Here is a 20,139-nt window from a genome sequence, read left to right as displayed (position 1 = left end):
CGAGGGGAGGATCCGGAGGACGTTTGTGTGGAGCCGCGTCCTGCAGATGGTGAGACACGGGGCGCCAGTGTGCAGTACAGGGGGGGGTTCTTCAGCTGAATCCCCCCCTGCACGTAAGTATGTGCTCACACTGTCCACCCGCCCGCTCTGCTGCGATGTCAGGAGTGCGGCCGGTGTCGGGCAGTGTGATCATCTGCTCCTCCCAGCAGCAAGACACTGACAGGCATGTCACTGCTGTGCTCTGCCATCTGTCCTGCTGCATGGGACCAACTGTCTGCACTCTGTCACCTGCACCACAAGTCACAGAGTGGAGACAGTTGGTGACAGAGCACCTCTGCCCCCCCCCCCGTTCTTTCCCCACTCTCTTCTCTCCCCCCACTCTTCTCCCCCTCCCCTCTTCCCCCTCTTCTCGGCCCCCCTCTTATCCCTCTCTCCTCTCCCCTCTCTTTTCCCTCGCTCTCTTCCCCCCTCGCTCTCTTTTCCTCCCCCCGCGCTCTCTTTTCCTCCCCCCGCGCTCTCTTTTCCTCCCCCCGCGCTCTCTTTTCCTCCCCCCGCGCTCTCTTTTCCTCCCCCCTGCGCTCTCTTTTCCTCCCCCCTGCGCTCTCTTTTCCTCCCCCCTCTCTCTCTTTTCCTCCCCCCTCGCTCTCTTTTCCTCCCCCCCTCGCTTTCTTTTCCTCCCCCCTCGCTCTTTTCCTCCCCCCTCGCTCTCTTTTCCTCCCCCCTCGCTCTCTTTTCCTCCCCCCCTCGCTTTCTTTTCCTCCCCCCCCTCGCTTTGTTTTCCTCCCCCCTCGCTCTCTTTTCCTCCCCCCTCGCTCTCTTTTCCTCCCCCCCTCACTTTCTTTTCCTCCCCCCTCGCTTTCTTTTCCTCCCCCCCTCGCTTTGTTTTCCTCCCCCCTCGCTCTCTTTTCCTCCCCCCTCGCTCTCTTTTCCTCCCCCCCTCACTTTCTTTTCCTCCCCCCTCGCTCTCTTTTCCTCCCCCCCTCACTTTCTTTTCCCCCCCCTCGCTCTCTTTTCCTCCCCCCTCGCTCTCTTTTCCTCCTCCCTCGCTCTATTTTCCTCCCCCCTCGCTCTCTTTTCCTCCCCCCTCGCTCTCTTTTCCTCCCCCCTCGCTCTCTTTTCCTCCCCCCTCGCTCTCTTTTCCTCCCCCCTCGCTCTCTTTTCCTCCCCCCTCGCTCTCTTTTCGTCCCCCCTCGCTCTCTTTTCCTCCCCCCTCGCTCTCTTCTCCCCCCCCTCGCTCTCTTCTCCCCCCGCTCGCTCTCTTTCCCCCTCCGCTCGCTCTCTTTTCCTCCCCCCCGCTCGCTTTCTTTTCCTCCCCCCCTCGCTCTCTCTCTTTTCCCTCGCTCTCTCCTGGCATGGTCAGTACAGAAATCTCTCCATCGTGGAGGGGTGAGAGGGAGTAATAAACATGGAGTCCCTACTGTGTCTGTGTATTTATTTCTAATAAAGTATTTTTCTCTGTGTGGTCTTTTTTTTTTTAAACCCTTTATTGGAGATTCTTAATGGCCAGGTCAACCTTGGCCTGACATTAAGACTCTCGGGCTTTATACCAGCGGGTAAAACATAGCTGGTATTAACCCCTTATTACCCAGCGTGCCACCTGCCACCAGGGCCACTGGAAGAGTTGGATACAGCGCCAGAAGATGGCGCTTCTATGAAAGCACCATTTTCTGGGGCGGCTGTGGACTGCAATTCGCAGCGGGGGGCCCAGAAAGTTTGGGCACCCTTCACTGCGGATTCCAATCCCCAGCTGCCTAGTTGTACCTGGCTGGACTCAAAAATTCGGCGAAGCCCATGTCATTTTTTTTTTTAATTATTTCATGAAATTCATGAAATAAAAAAAAAAAAAAAGGGCTTCTCTATATTTTTGGTTCCCAGCCGGGTACAACTAGGCAGCTGGGGGTTGGGGGCAGCCCGTAGCTGCCTGCTGTACCTGGCTAGCATACAAAAATATGGCGAAGCCCACGTCATTTTCTTAAAAACGTTTTCAGGGAAAAACCTTTATAAAAAAAAAAATGCTTCCCTGCATTTCTATTGCCAGTGAAAGTAACACCAAGCAGCGGGGGCTAGCAGCCAGTAGCTGCTTTGGTTACCCTTAGCAACAGAAAATGCAGCGGGAGCCCACAAACAATGTGATTTTTTTGTTTTTTTATTTTTAATGAATTTTTTTTAAAAAAAATCGGCATGGGCTTCGCCCATCGAGCACCAGAGCATTTTACTGCTCAATTCATCCCAAGTAATCAGATGACTCCAGTGTCGGCCGATTACTTGTTCTCTGTCCCCCTGCATCCATCGCAGCGTGTACGGGCTGTGAGGTCAGCGGAGTGGAGATAGTGACATGCTCTGCTCTGACACATAGTGTGCTGCATGTCACTATCTTTCTTCACTCTGGCACTTGTAGTGCAGGTGACCGGATGCTACATGTCACTAGCTGTCTCCACTATGGGACTTGTTGTGCAGGTGAGAGTGTATACAGTTGGTACTATGCAGCAGAAATCACAGAGTGGGGCAGTTAGTGACATGTATCATCCGGTCACCTGCACAACAAGTCCCAGAGTGGAGACAGTGACATGCAGCACACTATGTGTCAGAGCAGAGCATGTCACCAAATTGCTCTGCTCTGTCACCTGCGGTGCTGCATGTCACGTTTTTGCCGCAATTTGGTGCCTTTTTTGCTGCGTTTTTGCTCACTGCGTTTTTAATCAGTGCACAATGCCATTAAAGATTGTTGATGAAAAAAATAAAAAAGGTCTGATGTCATTTCCTTATTCAAAATGTTCATTGTATGCAGGAGAGCAGACAGCAGCTGCAGAACTACAAGGCTCAGCATCCTCCATCCAGGACTGTATGCAGTTTTTTACCCAAAAAGAAAAAAAAAATGACGTGGGCTTCGCCATATTTTTGTATGCTAGCCGGGTACAGCAGGCAGGTACGGGCTGCCCCCAACCCCCAGCTGCCTAGTTGTACCCGGCTGGGAACCAAAAATATAGAGAAGCCCTTTTTTTTTAATTATTTCATGAATTTCATGAAATAATTTTAAAAAAAAATGACGTGAGCTTCGCCTAATTTTGTTGTCCAGCCGGGTACAACTAGGCAGCTGGGGATTGGAATCCACAGTGAAGGGTGCCCAAGCTTTCTGGGCACCCCCACTGCGAATTGCAGTCCGCAGCCACCCCAGAAAATGGCTCTTTCATAGAAGCGCCATCTTCTGGCGCTGTATCCAACTCTTCCAGCTGCCCTGATGCTGGGTGGCTAGCCGGGTAATAATGGAGTTAGGGCTAGCTGTATATTATCAGCTAGCCCTAAGCCCGAAATTCATGGTGTCACGCCAATATTAGACATGGCCACCATGAATTTCTAGTAATGATAAAAAAAAAAAAAACACAACACACAGAAAAATATTTTTATTAGAAATAAAACACAACACAATTAGTGACTCCATCTTTATTGAAATAAACCCCCCTCCGCAGTAATCCTGGGTTAGGGTCCCGCGTCGTCCAATCCGGATCCAATATCATCTGATCGGTTTGCTGGAAGGCAAAGCGATCAGATGATGTGTCAGGTTAAAGGATGTGAATCACATCATACATCAGCTGATTGTATAAAAGCCGATTAAACAATCAGCTGATGCATCAGTGCAAAAAAAAAAAAAAATAAATAAATAAATAAATACTCACGTCTGTGCTGATGACCGGCAGCTCCTGGAGCGATGGGGCGGGAGTCTGATCCTGGCCCATCACTGCAGGAGCTGCCGGTCATCAGCTGATGAAGTCCCCTGACGGCAGGATCAGCTGATAGCCGGCCGGGCGCGAAAAAGCCGGCGAGACTACGATCAGCTGATGCGTCAGGTGACTGCATTAGGTGATCCACGGCCAGGTCCTGCAAGCTTCGTGCATGCATCGGGGAGACTACACACACCCGGAGCGGCGGGACCGAGACAGGGGCTGGAAGCAGGCATGGCACCGGGACCCTGCAGACAGGTGAGTATGACATACACACACACACATACACACTCACACACACTGTATATATACACACACACACTGTATATACGCACACACACTGTATATACGCGGACACACACTTTCTTCCCCTGGCTGTGCAGAGCTGCTGTCTCTGTGTAATTGATCTCAGTGCACATCCACTGGGAAGAGGCAGGGAGGAGGGTTTGGGTGGGAGCAGAGTGGGTGTATTAGACACAATGGGTGTGTTAGATAAGCCAGACACCGCCCTAGAGCCACAAAGAATTCTGGGACTTGTAGGAACTGAACACAGGAAGTCAGAGGAGAGATTAACCCCATCAGAGCTGGAGCCAGCAATGAGCATGTGCTGCTAGTGCACAATGAAAGGTAATTTTGCTGAAAAAACATAATAGATGTGTTGAGGGGCACATATTAGCAAGATTTATCAGAAAAAAAAAAAATCAGTTTTGGTAACTGGACAACTTCTTTAAGGACATTCAACCATTGAATCCCTGCTATCCTCTTTCTGAGTCCCTTAAAATCTGCCTTTCTGAAATCCAGCCTTGAAGTCTGAGTTTTCGCTGGTCTTCCTCCTCTAGTTAACCAAAACTCTATGATAGCATGGTCACTGCTTCCTAGGGTCCCAGCCACCCTTACCTCCTCAACTATTTCCTCCCTGTTTGTAAGGATTAGATCCAAGGTAGCAGATCCCCTTGTTTTCTCCTCTACCTTTTGGAAGATAAAGTTGACTCTGGGCATCCCAGCAAAGGCAATGGGTTTCATGACATTCAGACACATCGTTTTGTGAGGATCCTCACAAAGAATGAGCAGTCAGTTTGTGGCCTTTTTCTAATATGCTTTTGTTATTGAAAGCATTATTTATGAGCTCAAAAACCTTTCAGGTGATGTGGTTTATTAAAAAGCTGATCTGCTTTTGCAGCTGAAAAACGTATCCTCAAAAAACGCTGTGTGTGAATGCAACCTTAGATCAGGAATAGAACAGACATTTATAGGACATTTCATAAGTTTCCCAAATTCCTATGAAAAAAATTTCATCACATTCTGCATTGCACTACTGTCCCCAATTTATTATATATGTTAGGAGTCGGAGTCGGTGCATTTTATACCGACTCTGACTTCACCAAAATGAGCTCCGACTCCACGACTCCGTATCCACAGCTCTGTTTCCAGGGGAAGGGACTGTTACATATGCCATGTGTTTTTGTTGATTAATGGTAGTAATAATAATAATAATAATAATAATAATAAAAAAATCAACCTGATTTAAAAAAAAATAAGGGATTTTGGTCTGTATGTCCCCAGGTTCAATGGGTCCTTCCCCTGTTTTGGAATCAATTTTATGTATGCTAAATTCCCCATTTGAAAAGTCGCTTTCCCCTCCAGAACATTGTTATACAAAGTCAGCAATATGGGTGAGATTTCTTCTACCATAGTCTTATAGAATTCCCCGGTGTACCCATCGGGTCCTGGGGCTTTGTGATTATGTAAGTTTTTAAATGTCCGAGCCACATCCTCCCCCGTAACTCCCGCGTTTAGGTATGTTCGGTGTTCTTCCGTCAGCTTAGATATATTCAGCTTAGTTAGAATATTATTAGCAGGGATATCTCCATTCCCGTCAGTTGAATAGAGATTCTTCTAGTACATTCCCAATATTTCAATTATTTTCCAAGGGTTATTGTTGAGCTCCACTTTGTGGTCTTTCATCTGTACAGGGCTGTCAAGGTCAGAATGACGATGATGATGAGACTCAAAGGATCTCTTGATATCCGGCTGCTGCTTCTAATTAAAATGTCATGGGTGCACACGAGAATGAAAAATAACTGCACAGCAAGTCAGTTACATCTATCTCCATGACCGGCTCTTAACCAAGTGTGTTCTTTATTGTTTGAAAGAGACTCTAGACCGAGCAGTAAGGGGGTGTAAACAAAAGTTTTAGTCCAATCAAGTATCGTAGGTCAGGGCTTCATGACGTAGAGAGATCTGCATATGCCCCTTGGATTGGTCAATCCAAGGCTTCAGGAATTTCATTGTCCATCTGTCTTGGGTGTAAACCAGGAAATGGTGGCCATCTTGCTATACATATATATATATATCCTAGTATATACTGAGGTTAAGGAAAATACACTGAATATGCAATATACATATATACATGTTAGTAAGAAACAAAAGCATTCACAAATATGTGAGTTAGTTCACATCTACTGAACTATATAACTGAGTCTATGAAATGGCTGAATTAAGTATTTTTGGATACTCAATTCTTTATCCTCAACAGTCCCCCCTAAAGACTTACTTCTGCCATTTCTGAATTCTAAGGGTACTGTGTTCCCTTAGGAAGAGAGGTAGAAAGATCTGTTGAAAAACCTGCCTAACTGAACGTTGAAACATGGGCGGAAAGGGGAAAGGGGTTTTCTTCACCAGTTTGAGACCAAGGACTCCTAGGCGAGTCCTCACCCTTTGTAGTTGGACTTTCCCATGTCTCAAGGTTCTCTAAGTCCTCTCTTCTAACTGTTCTGGCAATACTGGTCTAAAACTGTACAGGGTTTTCTGGAAAGGATAAGTATGAGCAGAACGCTCAGTGCAGCTCTGGTTGATTAACCCTTCTGCAATGCGAGGTGTGGATCCATAGATGTTTCTGTGGTTGGATCAGCTCCTCTAGTGTTGACTCATGGCTCTTTCTCGCTTGTCCTTTAGAATCAATCAGTCTCCTGACTGGAGACCATATGCTAATAGCTCTGATCTAAGATCTGGAATTGGAGAATACACCTGTTTAGCACACTATTCAGTCAATTATATAAAAATATACATGCCTATGCTAAACCAAAAAACATCTTACATAAAGACCTGCTTATTGCAAAAAGAAAACAGAACATATACATTTTATACACCATTTACTAGTTTCCACTTTTCTATAAAATATACACTTTTTGTAAACACATTTTTCTTTACATACCACCTTCATGTGCTTCTCAACAATAATGTCGTTTTCTGCACTGGAATACCTCTGACCAAACCTGGAAAGAAATTTACACAACACGCACAGACTTGCATACAACGTGCTCATGATATACATCTATAATCAGTTTGCAGTCTCTAAGAATGGGTAGAGCAGGTGCAGGGTGTTTCTACGGACTCTTTACAGTTTTTTCTCACTTCATTCTAAGCACTTGTCTCACAAGACTGGGTGAGTCTGCCCACCTGGGTACTGAACCCGGTGTCACCAAAGCACACACTGACAATTGTCTTTCACAGATGTTACCTGGGCCATCATTAAGAAGAGCTCTCATGGCAGAGAAAGCTTACCACCCTTTATCCACAGACCTTCCTCAGTCAGCTGGCTCCCTGCATGTCACACTCCATTCCTTGTTGTATCGCTTGTTCCTGTAGGGATTTAAGAACACAAGGAGTAACAGAAGTCACTGACGTGACCAATGTCACCAAGGCATGGTCGGTATTGGTGAAAGACTCTCAACTCTAGGCCCGTTCACTGCTTCTTGGTCAGCTGCACCTGTGCGAGGATCTCCATCCGAATCCATCAGCTCAGATCTAGACTTTCTTTTCGGCATACCTAATTCATTTGACAACAGGAAAAAATCTACAACCTACATACACCTCTAAAGACTCTTACCCACTCCTGTTCTACCCATCTAGAGAGGGCATTTAATGCATCACTGTCTCCTGTATCAATAGGATTGGAGGGAGTGGTCGAATTTAGACTACCTCATGTGGTGTAAACAGCAGCATATCCAGTGCAGAATCGACCACCATCTGGTTTCATCTATAAAAACAAAAACTAAAAAATATACATTAGATCATTCTTATAACTTCATCTCTGATCATAATACAGTTAGTGGTCATCTATACTTCACATGACTGAGAATACTAAATAAATAAACAAACAAATAAATAAACAAATAAACATATAAGACAAGACTTTCCTATTTCAGTTAACAGATATACCTCATAGTAATCTAATAAACATAACCTATGGGAAAAAGGTCAGCTTCAAAACCAAGGTCAACTTCAAAACCTATCTAATATGCCTACTGCACCCTCCAAGAAACTGGAGAATATAATTAATACCTTATTCCCCCCTTGTTTAATTGTTTATTTACCAATATGGCAAAATTCAGCATTTTTATACTGGTATTCCCTAAAAGAAAAGATAAAACAGCAGGTAATAAATTAGCCACATACTAAAATGAACAAACACTGAAAATAACGTACATCTCACAACAATATACAATACTGGGAAATTTCAAAACTTTACAATAAACAACACTGTATCCATAAAGAAAAGAAAAGCCTTTCATAGTAGAAACGACTGAGACATGATTAAATGACAGCTGTGACTAGGCGACTAACTGGCAAAAAAATATATGAATGGTTTAGAAATAATCGTAAAAACAGAAAAGGTGATAGAGTCACAAAATAAAAATATATTGTTCAAATAAATCGCCATTAAAAACAAAACAACACAAATTATATCGCGCATCCCATAAAATTTAATATTCCCTATTCAGGTATAAACAGCAAACTAAAAATGTGAAACCCTGAACTCTAAGGGTTAAACCAAACTTACGTCACTATTGGAGAGAGACACATTCCATTCTTACTTCTTAAAGTGAGAGAGGAAGAGGGAAAAAAAACTCATCCTTTGTTATAACAAAGACATAGCAGGGAACACATCCATTACCCATGTACATTGAATGCATTATACATTTTTCCTAATTCCTTTTTACAAATGGATTTGATACATTTTGACATCAGTAGGGGTAAGTCGTTTACAATTTTTGTTTTAAATTAACTAACATAATACAAAGATATATATATTTACCTTCCTCTATTTTATTTTATGATATAATGCTGCAGGACTTTTAAAATACCAATTAATTTTATGTGAACAGATCTATTTCCACATCATTTCTGTAAAAATTTCACTTACTTATCTTTGACTTGCACTTATGGGATAACTGAGTAAACAAATATACTATTTATGCTTATTCAAATGTGTTAGTCATATATACCAGAGAACACCTCCCACCGGGGATGGGTGGAGAGCTTTGAACAAAGAGCCATTGCGAGGGGTGTGGCTTATGAGGTGTACTGCCATCAGTGGGTGTAGCAAGACGGCTGCCACAGGAAGTTCCAGGCACCTGACTTCCGGGTGCAGCATCCATGTTGTGACTCCCTGGGTGTACTGGGAGTGGCTGGAACTACGTAGTAAACCAGGGATACTTTAGTGCCTGTAAATTTGCATTCCAGCATACAAAGGAGAGATATGATTAGCACCAGATATAATGACTTCTAGGGAAGAACAATAAGGCACCGCTAGAGAAAAACATTTAGTGATTCTACAAACAGCAACAGACAGTGAATGAGGTCTTTGTTCTTCATTATAAACTCACTACAGATTAATCTGAACTTCAATACATGGGTTGCAGCCTGCCATCTAGTGGTAGTCCAACGATATTACACAACTTTTTTGCAATCTTTTATATTTTTTCCGTTTTTTGTAACTAGGGCGACAGCGTTCTCAGCTCCTACTAAAAACAACATATTTATCTTTTGAACAGAGTATACAGTGCTTAATTGGATCGGCCGTTCCAATGGAGTCCTTTCTCGTCTCGTCCGCGTTTGTAACACACTGACAGTGACTCGCGTCTAATACGCATGAGAATCCGCTAACTCCAGCACCCTTACCTCAACTAAAGTGAGTTCCTTTCCTGCCTCGTTATGAAGACCTACCTGCTCATAACAGTGGCTCGCGTTTAATACGCAGAGGAATACGCTAAATCCACTTTAAGTTAACAGAACCCTTCCCGCCTCGTTTATTATCTATCCAACACTCAATATTCAACATTCAACATTTAATATTTAATATTCAATATTTAATATTTAATATCTGATGTTTAATATCTAACAAACAGTGGCTGTGTCCGCAACACAGGGGAATCGCTAGTTCTCATACTTCTGTTCAAAAACAAACAAGTTAAAAAAACTGAAAAATGCATGAACCCGTTAATTTCTCTCAAATCCAAACTAAAATAACACTTGTTTTTCTTTCAAATCATTACAACTTAATGTACTATACAAAGACTGCGGAGCTGTGTAACTTGATCTCCGCTCTGCCTCAAGCAGCTGGTGGACATATAGCCCCCACCTTTTTGCTTCCTCTGAGTGTAAGAATGTAAGGATGTGCTCCCCCCTCTCGCATTCCTTGTTCTCAATAGAAAGACTGTCAGGGATATCCCTGGGCTTAACCAGACCCCCCTTCTCCCTTTGTTCACAGCGAAGAAGAAAAAAAAAAACTACAGGCAATTAACTCTCCGAGAACCAAACAGAGAAATCACAAGCTTGATTAACCATACACTTATATACAAATAAACAGCTACTCAAGAAAACACCCCATTTCTAATTACAGACAGCCGGATACTTTACAACCTACCCCTAGCCCCTATGGGAGCTGGGTCCTTCTAGCCCACCGGCGGGTGACAGTCACACCGTTAGGTCTCCGGTGCACTACCATTCTCCGGACTAGTGACCACCCACTTTCGCCAGGTGTCTCTCGATCCACAGGTAAAACAGCACACACAATGTATATGATGGTTACCTGCGAAATGAAGGGTGATCAATCCTATCAAGCGACACCTGGATACTTGTGGAGTAGCCCCCAGACGTCCGGAAAATGGAAGCTCTGACTCACCCTTTACGGTAGCCCCACGTTGGGCGCCAGTTGTCAAGGTCAGAATGACGATGATGATGAGACTCAAAGGATCTCTTGATATCCGGCTGCTGCTTCTAATTAAAATGTCATGGGTGCACACGAGAATGAAAAATAACTGCACAGCAAGTCAGTTACATCTATCTCCATGACCGGCTCTTAACCAAGTGTGTTCTTTATTGTTTGAAAGAGACTCTAGACCGAGCAGTAAGGGGGTGTAAACAAAAGTTTTAGTCCAATCAAGTATCGTAGGTCAGGGCTTCATGACGTAGAGAGATCTGCATATGCCCCTTGGATTGGTCAATCCAAGGCTTCAGGAATTTCATTGTCCATCTGTCTTGGGTGTAAACCAGGAAATGGTGGCCATCTTGCTATACATATATATATATATCCTAGTATATACTGAGGTTAAGGAAAATACACTGAATATGCAATATACATATATACATGTTAGTAAGAAACAAAAGCATTCACAAATATGTGAGTTAGTTCACATCTACTGAACTATATAACTGAGTCTATGAAATGGCTGAATTAAGTATTTTTGGATACTCAATTCTTTATCCTCAACAGGGCTTTGCAGTATAAATGTGTCCTCACTAAATTTGCCTTCAGCTTCCCTGATTTGTTCCCGAATCTATGTAAAGTGGTTTCCTGGGCACAGTGGCGAAGCAACTGCTTTTGCTGCCCGGGGCGGTCGTCAAATTTGCCGCCCCCCTCCGTTGGCCATCGATAATCCAGAATATATATAACTTGGGTATCTTGGCATCTTGGGTATTGGGGGGCAGCAGCTGATGGGGAGAGCGGTGGCGGATGCAGGGGGGCATCGGCTGATGGGGAGAGCGGTGGTGGAGGCAGGGGGGCAGCGGCTGATGGGGAGAGCGGTGGCGGATGGAGGGGGGGCAGCAAATGGTGGAGGGCGGTGGCAGATCGAAGGCAGTAGCAGCGGTGGATCGGGGGCGGTAACTGCTGCTGGGGCTGATCGGGGGCAAGCGGTGGATTGGGGGCACTTACCAAATGGCACTTGCAGGGATCACTCTCCTCAGCTTTCACGGATGAAGTAAAGCTGAGGGGAGTGGTCACCTACAGGTCACCGGCCCCAGATCCAAGATGATTGGAGAGATCGGTCACACGTCCGATCTCTCCAATCAGAGCTAGGTGCGGGTGAAACAAAGTTCACCCAGTTCCAGCCAGTGATCAGTGCTACAGCTGCACTGATCATGGCCGGATTTCAATGTTTCAACCATTTTCAATGGCTGAAATATCACAGTAGCTGTGATTGGCTGAGCGGCGTTCGTCAGCCAATCACATCCTCCGTAGGTCCGGGGGAGAGATACCACCCCTCCTGAGGTCAGGCAGAGGTCCCCTCCTCCCTGAATCTAAGGTTTTTGCACACCGATCGCAGCCACCTAGGCTCCGGGGCCGCGATTTCGCCATGACATACTGGGTACGTCATGGGCCGTTAAGTAGCAGGTCACCATGACATACCCAGTATGTAATGGGTTGTTAAGAGGTTAATCAACAATTATTATTTGTTCTATGTTTTTCTATTTTTAATTTTTTTACCCCCAAAATGCCGCCTGTCTGACACGTGCCGCCTGGGGCGGACCTCCCCCTCCACCCCCCCTTTGCTACACCACTGCCTGTGCAGACCTAAACAATTCCTCCCTTTTGTCCGCCCACATATTGAAAGCCATCCACTCTGACTGCCACTCCTCTTTGTTTTCTTTGGTTAGACTGAGCTGGAAAACTGTGGCGGCCTGTTTCACCTTCGCCGATGCTTCATTGAAGTGGGTGTGAATCTTTTTTTTTTTTTCAAAGTGGAAACATAGGCACTTATTTTGCCTTTTATTACTGCCTTTGCTGTGTCCCAGAACAGTAAGGGAGTATCCCCATGTTGGCTATTGTGAAACAAAAACCTGGACCACCACTCCTTGAGCTTTAACGCAAAGTTTCTCCACAAATAATCCGAGTCCTTCGGGTGGATGTTCGCCATCTCCACCACCACCAGTCCATAATCAGATATCACCAAGTCTTGTATAGAGACAGAGCGGAGTCCGTGCATCACATTGTTTGAAACAAAACAATGGTTGATTCGGGACCACAAATCATTTGCATGGGAATAGTGCGTGAATTCCCTATCGTGGGGTGCATATGTCGCCACGTGTCGTGGAGAGCCGTGGTCTCTAGGAGGGGTTTAATGACTTTGTCCTGACTTTGCGGCGGCTTAGACCTGTTATTTGGGATTTTCCTATCTTCTGATGACAGAACCACGGAGTTGAAATTCCCTCCCACTATTGGGTTGGGGTGCGAGTGCTCTAGAAGTTTAGCTTCCAGCTGATGGAAAAATGGCTTATTGTTATCATTAGGGGCATAGACATTAAAAAATGTATAAGTGTCCCCTGAAACCTCTATCATGACCACATGTAGTCTGCCCTCTATATCTGCATATGTATCTATAACTGGATGTTGTAACTTTCTGTGCACTAGTGTGATAACCCCAGCTTTATTTTTGATAGAAGGGGAGCCATATGCGTTACCCATTAAGATGGCGCAGAACTTTAAGTCGCTTCTGGGGAGAGCATAGCCCTTTGACGTTCCAGGTGACTATCCGCATGAATCAATTGCCACTAGTGTACTTATACAAACTATATAACTGTTATACTTCCTTACTGCTGCTGTCAAATCATAACATAACCTAGAGTAAACACCTAAAACTAGCCTGTAGGCAACATTACAAATAGAAGGAATAACTTTCTTTTTTCTTCGTAACAATAGACAAAAGTGTCTTTTTTTCAGACCCCCTTCTCAAACTGTCCCTAACTTCAGACTTCACTTCTTCCCGATCATGCTTCCGAGGCCCGTCATCCCCCTTATATTACCTTTTTAAACTGTAATTTAAAGAGAACGGCATGTCACAACTGTGGAAGAGGCGACAAGGAGAGAGAAAAAGGAAAGGGGGGAAATAAAAGGGGAGGAGAGGATGGAGGGGGGAGGGACTAGAGGATAGAGAGGGAGAGGAGAGTTTATTAGGGGAAGGGAGGAGAGGATAGAGGTGAGGGAGGGAGATGAGGATAGAGAGAGGGAAAACTCCTTACACCGTCCACATTACCAACACTTCCATTAAGTCCACAGATTCTCTGGAGCATGTTCTGGGGCTATGTTAATAAGCTAGCCTCCAACCTTTTAAAAACGAAAAAACAGTCCAGACACCGTGGTACCTCTCAGGCGGGTATATTCGGCTTGCCTCTAGTCTTTTGGTCCGACTGGTGATCGTCTTCCAGAATCTTCCTTTGTCAAGCGATGGCCGTGCCTTGTGGGAGACTTTCTGGATCTTGGAGGACTGTCCATTTGTTCGACGAAGTCTTCTGCTTCCTTCAGATTGGAGAATGTGTTCGAGGAGCCCTCTCTGTGACGGATGATTAACACAGCAGGATATCTCAGTTGGAACCTTACATTACATTTGAACAGGGCTGAGTATATAGGTGTAAACGCCCTGCGCTGTTCGGTGAACTCCGCTGAGAAGTCCTCAAACAGCAGGATTCAAGTTCCATTCACTTCTATGGGATGGCGTGCTTTCTTGTATTATTCCTGAATTATCTCCTGCTTGTCAGTAAAGTCCAAATATTTTGCTATGACTTGTCTTGGGCGCTTAGGAGGACTCACCGGTGACCACAAATCCCCTAAGTGACTGAAGTGAGCCGCGCGATCAGCGATGCTGTTACTCAGGTTACCCGTGGCCAGCTGGAGTCCTCCACCTGAGATTACAAATCACCTGAGTGAGGGCACCGCTGATCGCGCGGCTCACTTCAGTCACTCGGGTGATTTGCTGTCAAAGTTGGAGGTTCCAGCTGTGGCCGCGGGAAACTTGAGAGACGTCATCGCTGATAACGCAACTCCCTTCAGTTGCTTTGTGGAGCTCACTGAGAGCAGTCGTGGTCTGTGGCCACTTGCTGTCAGCTTCTGATGTAGCAGAACTGAAAGAGTTGTAGGACATCTTGTGGATTATGTTGTACCTGGAGGACTGTTTTGGGATTAATAAAGTGGTGAAAGAGGGTGTTTGGTTTTTTTTTTGTCTTTTATTCCAAATAAAGGATTTTTTGGGTGTATGTGTTTATTTTCTTTAACTTACAGATTAATCATTGGGGGTGTCTCATAGACGCCTGCCAGGATTAACCTAGGACTTTGTGGCAGCTATGGGCTGCCAGTAACTCCTTATTACCCCGATTGCCACCGCACCAGTGCAATTCGGGATCAGCCGGGTAGAGTCCAGGGATTGTCGCATCTAATAGATGCGGAAATTCCGGGCGGCTGCTGGCTGATATTTTTAGGCTGGGGGGCTCCCCATATCGTGCGGCTCCCCATCCTGAGAATACCAGCCTTCAGCCGTGTGGCTTTACCTTGGCTGGTATTAAAATTGGGGGGATCGCACGTTGTTTTTTAATTATTTGTTTATTTTACTGCACTATATAGACCCGCCCACCGGCAGCTGTGATTGGTTGCAGTGAGACAGCTGTCACTCAGCGTGGGGGCTCATCTGAATGCAACCAATCATAGGGGCCGGTGGGCGGGGGAAGCAGTGAATATGAGATGGAATAATGGGCGGTCGGCATTTTCAAAAGCTGGAGAAGCCGCCGGAGCTTTGTGACAGCTGTGCAGCGCTGCGTCGGTGATCGACAGAGATCGACAGAAAGAGAGACACACCGAAAGACCTGCGTTTTGTTTGTCAAAAAAGTATGCAGAACGCAACAGAAATGCAGTGCAAGCGCACAGCTAAACATTTTGGTTGCGTTTTGACACACCTCATTGATTTCAATGGGTGGAAAATGCAACCAAAACGCACAAAAGAAGTGACATGCTGCTTTTTTAAATGCATCGATTTTGTCAAATATTTGGCATCCAAAACGCTGTGTTTAAAACAGCAACATGCGCATGGAATTTGCTGACTTCTCATAGACTTTGCTGGGGAAGCACAACGCATGTATTTTTGACAATGACACGCTGCAGTTTTAAACGCAGCCAAAATGCAGGAAAAAATGCAACGTGCACACACAGCCTAATTCACACACCGCACTGCTCTGCAGAGTTAACCCCTTTATCACCCGTCTTCTGACCTCTTTCCTGGGTCCCCGCTGTAAATACAGCCTCTCCACCTCCTCCGGTTTGATAATTTGTCCTACCGGCAAGCCGTCAGTTTGCAAGCACACATGTGGCGTGAGGGTGAGGAGCTCAGCTGCGCTGTCGGCGCCATCTTTATCATGCAGCCTGATGTCCCTCTGTCTTCCGCGGGCCTCTCCAGCGACTCTGCTACAGGCTCCATCTGAGCAGAAAACCTCTGCCACACGGTGCGGATTGCCAGGTGATTCGCTTGGGGGCTTGCTGAGCGTGTTAGTGCTCCCACGTTGTTATTCTGGGCAAGGGGTGCTGGAGCCCGAGAGAAGTCCGACTTACATGATCGGCGCTGGAACCGGAAGTCGCTCTTTTCTTTTTATAGAGTATTTAGACTGTCAGTTTTATGGCCTCATAAAGTATAATTCCTCTTATATTCCTTATATAAGGCCGCCATGGGCACTGTGCTTGTGGTGCCAGGTATGACATTCAGAATATAGTCAATATTATTAGCTAATTTTCTGTGTAATTTCTTTTTGGAATTGTGTTAGAGTTGTTTTGATAATAAGACCATCACTATGTGGACAGCACAACAATACTGCAGTCAGGGCCCTGAGTTTATCAGTGAAAACCAAGTTTAAAGGTTAAAGTGTTTAAAATTTACAAATTTTGTTTTGACAGAAGATTTTGGCTTTATAAAGAATATATCTGAAGAGCAATTCATTATCACAGAAAAACCTTCAGCCCTTCACACCCAAGATCCGTTATGCCATGGTTCTAAACAGTCTCCTTATTCATCACAGAATGTTCAGCAAAATAAAAGCCACAAGAGGGGAGATGAACAACAAAGAACTCACACAGGGGAGAAGCCATATTCATGCTCAGAATGTAAGATATGTTTTATTCGGAAATCACAGCTTAATATGCATCTAAAAACTCACACGGTGGAAAAGCCATTTTCATGTCCAGAATGTGGGAAATGTTTTATTTGTAAATCAAACCTTAATAGGCATCTAAAAACTCACACAGGGAAGAAGCCATTTTCATGTTCAGAATGTGGGAAATGTTTTATTCTGAAATCACAGCTGGATCGGCATTTAAAATCTCACACAGGGGAGAAGCCATTTTCATGTTCAGAATGTGGGAAATGTTTTATTTGTAAATCAAACCTTGATAGGCATCTAAAAACTCACACAGGGGAGAAGCCATTTTCATGTTCAGAATGTGGGAAATGTTTTATTTTGAAATCACAGCTGGATCGGCATATAAAAACTCACACGGGGGAGAAGCCATATTCATGCTCAGAATGTGAGCAATGTTTTACTTGGAAGTCACAGCTTGTTGTACATCTAAAAACTCACACAGGGGAGAAGCCATTTTCTTGTTCAGAATGTGGAAAATGTTATATTCAGAAATCATCTCTTGATTTGCATATGAAATCTCACACGGCGGAGAAGACATTTTCATGTTCAGAATGTGGGAAATGTTTTATTCTGAAATCACAGCTGGATCGGCATATAAAAACTCACACGGGGGAAAAGCCATATTCATGCTCAGAATGTGAGAAATGTTTTACTTGGAAGTCACAGCTTATTGTACATTTAACAACTCACACAGGGGAGAAGCCATTTTCTTGTTCAGAATGTGGAAAATGTTTTATTTGGAAATCACAGCTTGATCAGCATTTAAAAACTCACACGGGGGAGAAGCCATTTTCATGTTCAGAATGTGGGAAATGTTTTATTCAAAAATGGAAGCTTCATGTGCATATAAAAACTCACACCGGAGAGAAGCCATTTTCTTGTTCAGATTGTAGGAAATGTTTTCTTCTGAAATCACAGCTTGATGTGCATATAAAAACTCATACAGGGGAGAAGCCATTTTCATGTTCAGAATGTGAGAAATGTTTTATTCGAAAATCACAGCTTGATGTGCATATAAAAACTCATACAGGGGAGAAGCCATTTTCTTGTTCAGATTGTGGGAAATATTTTCTTCTGAAATCACATCTTGATGTGCATTTAAAAACTCACACGGGAGAGAAGCCATTTTCATGTTCAGATTGTGGGAAATGTTTTATTCGAAAATCACAGCTTGATATGCATCTAAAAACTCACACAGGGGAGAAGCCATTTTCATGTTCAGAATGTGAGAAATGTTTTATTCGAAAATCACTGCTTGATATGCATCTAAAAACTCACACAGGGGAGAAGCCATTTTCATGTTCAGAATGTGGGAAATGTTTTATTCGAAAATCACTGCTTGATAGGCATCTAAAAACTCACACGGGGGAAAAGCCATTTTCTTGTTCAGATTGTGGTAAATGTTTTATTCAGAAATCATCTCTTGATTTGCATATGAAATTTCACACGGGGGAGAAGCCATTTTCATGTTCAGAATGTGGAAAATGTTTTATTCTGAAATCACACCTTGATCTGCATATAAAAACTCACACGGGGGAGAAGCCATTTTCATGTTCAGATTGTGGGAAATGCTTTATTCAGAAATCATCTCTTGATTTGCACATGAAATTTCACACGGGGGAGAAGCCATTTTCATGTTCAGAATGTGGGAAATGTTTTTTTCGGAAATCACACCTTGATCTGCATATGAAATTTCACATGGGGGAGAAGCCATTTTCATGTGCAGAATGTGGGAAATGTTTTATTCTAAAATCACAGCTGGATCGGCATATAAAAACTCATACAGGGGAGAAGCCATTTTCTTGTTCAGATTGTGGTAAATGTTTTATTCTGAAATCACAGCTGGATCGGCATATAAAAACTCATACAGGGGAGAAGCTATTTTCTTGTTCAGATTGTGGGAAATGTTATATTCAGAAATCATCTCTTGATTTGCATATTAAATCTCACACGGGGGAGAAGCCATTTTCATGTTCAGAATGTGGGAAATGTTTTATTCAGAAATCACAGCTAGATCGGCACATAAAAACTCATACAGGGGAGAGGCCATTTTCTTGTTTAGATTGTGGGAAATGTTTTATTCTGAAATCACAGCTGGATCGGCATATAAAAACTCATACAGGGGAGAAGCCATTTTCTTGTTCAGATTGTGGTAAATGTTTTATTCAGAAATCATCTCTTTATTTGCATATAAAAACTCACACGGGGGAGAAGCCATTTTCTTGTTCAGATTGTGGGAAATGTTTTATTCGGAAATCACAGTTGGATCGGCATGTAAAAATTCATACAGGGGAGATGCCATTTTCTTGTTCAGATTGTGGTAAATGTTTTATTCAGAAATCACATCTTGATCAGCATATAAAAACTCACACATGAGGACCTGGGGAGACCTATTTCTGGGGAGGACTGTTCTACATGTGTTCTGACCCAGGAGAAAAGTTACAAAATTTTGATACGATGGTATAGGTGTCCGACTACTATTAGAGCCATGTTTTCCGGAGCTCCCGATACCTGTTGGAAATGTTCGCGCGAGAGGGGCTCTTACATACACACCTGGTGGCAATGCCACCCTATAAGGAAATTTTGGGACAATGTGTTCAACCTCTTCAACAAAATTTCCAGGATGGGAATCCGGCCTTCCCCTGAGCTTACCCTTTTGTCCCTGAGTGATTTCTCCATTGTTAAATACAAGAAGAACATCCTCAGGCACTTCTTGGCAGCTGCACGGAGACTGATCCCCAGATTATGGAAACAGGCGAAGACCCTTTCTAGATACGAATTTGTTGCAGAACTCAATGAGATTTTCAGGATGGAGGAACTATTAGGTCAGGTAACAGAGACTTTGGAGAAAGTTCTAGACATGTGGACTCCCTGGGTTGTATTTTGGGACTCCTCGGAATTGGGACTCTGGATCACGGGATAACTGGGCTGGATCGGTGTGAGGGTGGGGGCGGGTTGGGGCTCGGGCACCCTATGCAGGACCTATTCTATCTCTCTTGGCTTCTCTTTCTTCTTTTTCTTTTTTATGCATTCTTACCTTCTAAGCTTTCTACATTATTCCTCGCTCTCATTCTCATTCATCTCTTTTCTATTAAAACAAGTCTTTTAATATTATGTGCATCGGACACAAGAACTCTTGCACCAACTACAAATATTATATGTGAATTTTTTCTCTTATGGTATGGTTGCAATGATTAATTCTTTGATAATTGTCCCTTGATATTTTGTCTGTAATAACTTCAATAAACTTTGATTTGAACAAAAAAACTCACACAGGAGAAGCCATTTTCTTGTTCAGAAGGTCGGAAATGTTTTATTCGGAAAGCACAGCTTTATGGTTATAAAAACTCACACGGGGAGAAGCCATTTTCTTGCTCACAAATCCTTTTTGTTAGACACATGA

At 44.0% G+C, this 20,139-nt stretch overlaps 1 protein-coding gene across 1 annotated transcript in view; it reads left to right on the top strand.

The window, feature by feature from the left end:
- The window catches only part of LOC142257368 (uncharacterized), a 560,365-nt gene extending 540,696 nt beyond the window's left edge, over positions 1 to 19,669 (top strand). Inside the window, exon 15 of the mRNA XM_075329457.1 lies at positions 16,495 to 19,669. Within this exon, the coding sequence (XP_075185572.1) occupies positions 16,495 to 19,112 (2,618 nt within the window). The 3' untranslated portion in view covers positions 19,113 to 19,669. The remainder of the gene's footprint in view (positions 1 to 16,494) is intronic.
- The last annotated feature ends 470 nt before the right edge of the window (positions 19,670 to 20,139 follow it).

This window comes from Anomaloglossus baeobatrachus, chromosome 1, assembly GCF_048569485.1.
Source record: "Anomaloglossus baeobatrachus isolate aAnoBae1 chromosome 1, aAnoBae1.hap1, whole genome shotgun sequence".
NCBI lineage: Eukaryota > Metazoa > Chordata > Amphibia > Anura > Aromobatidae > Anomaloglossus > Anomaloglossus baeobatrachus.
The sequence above is the reverse complement of the archived record's forward strand: the minus strand, read 5'-3'. Positions and strand labels throughout refer to the sequence as shown.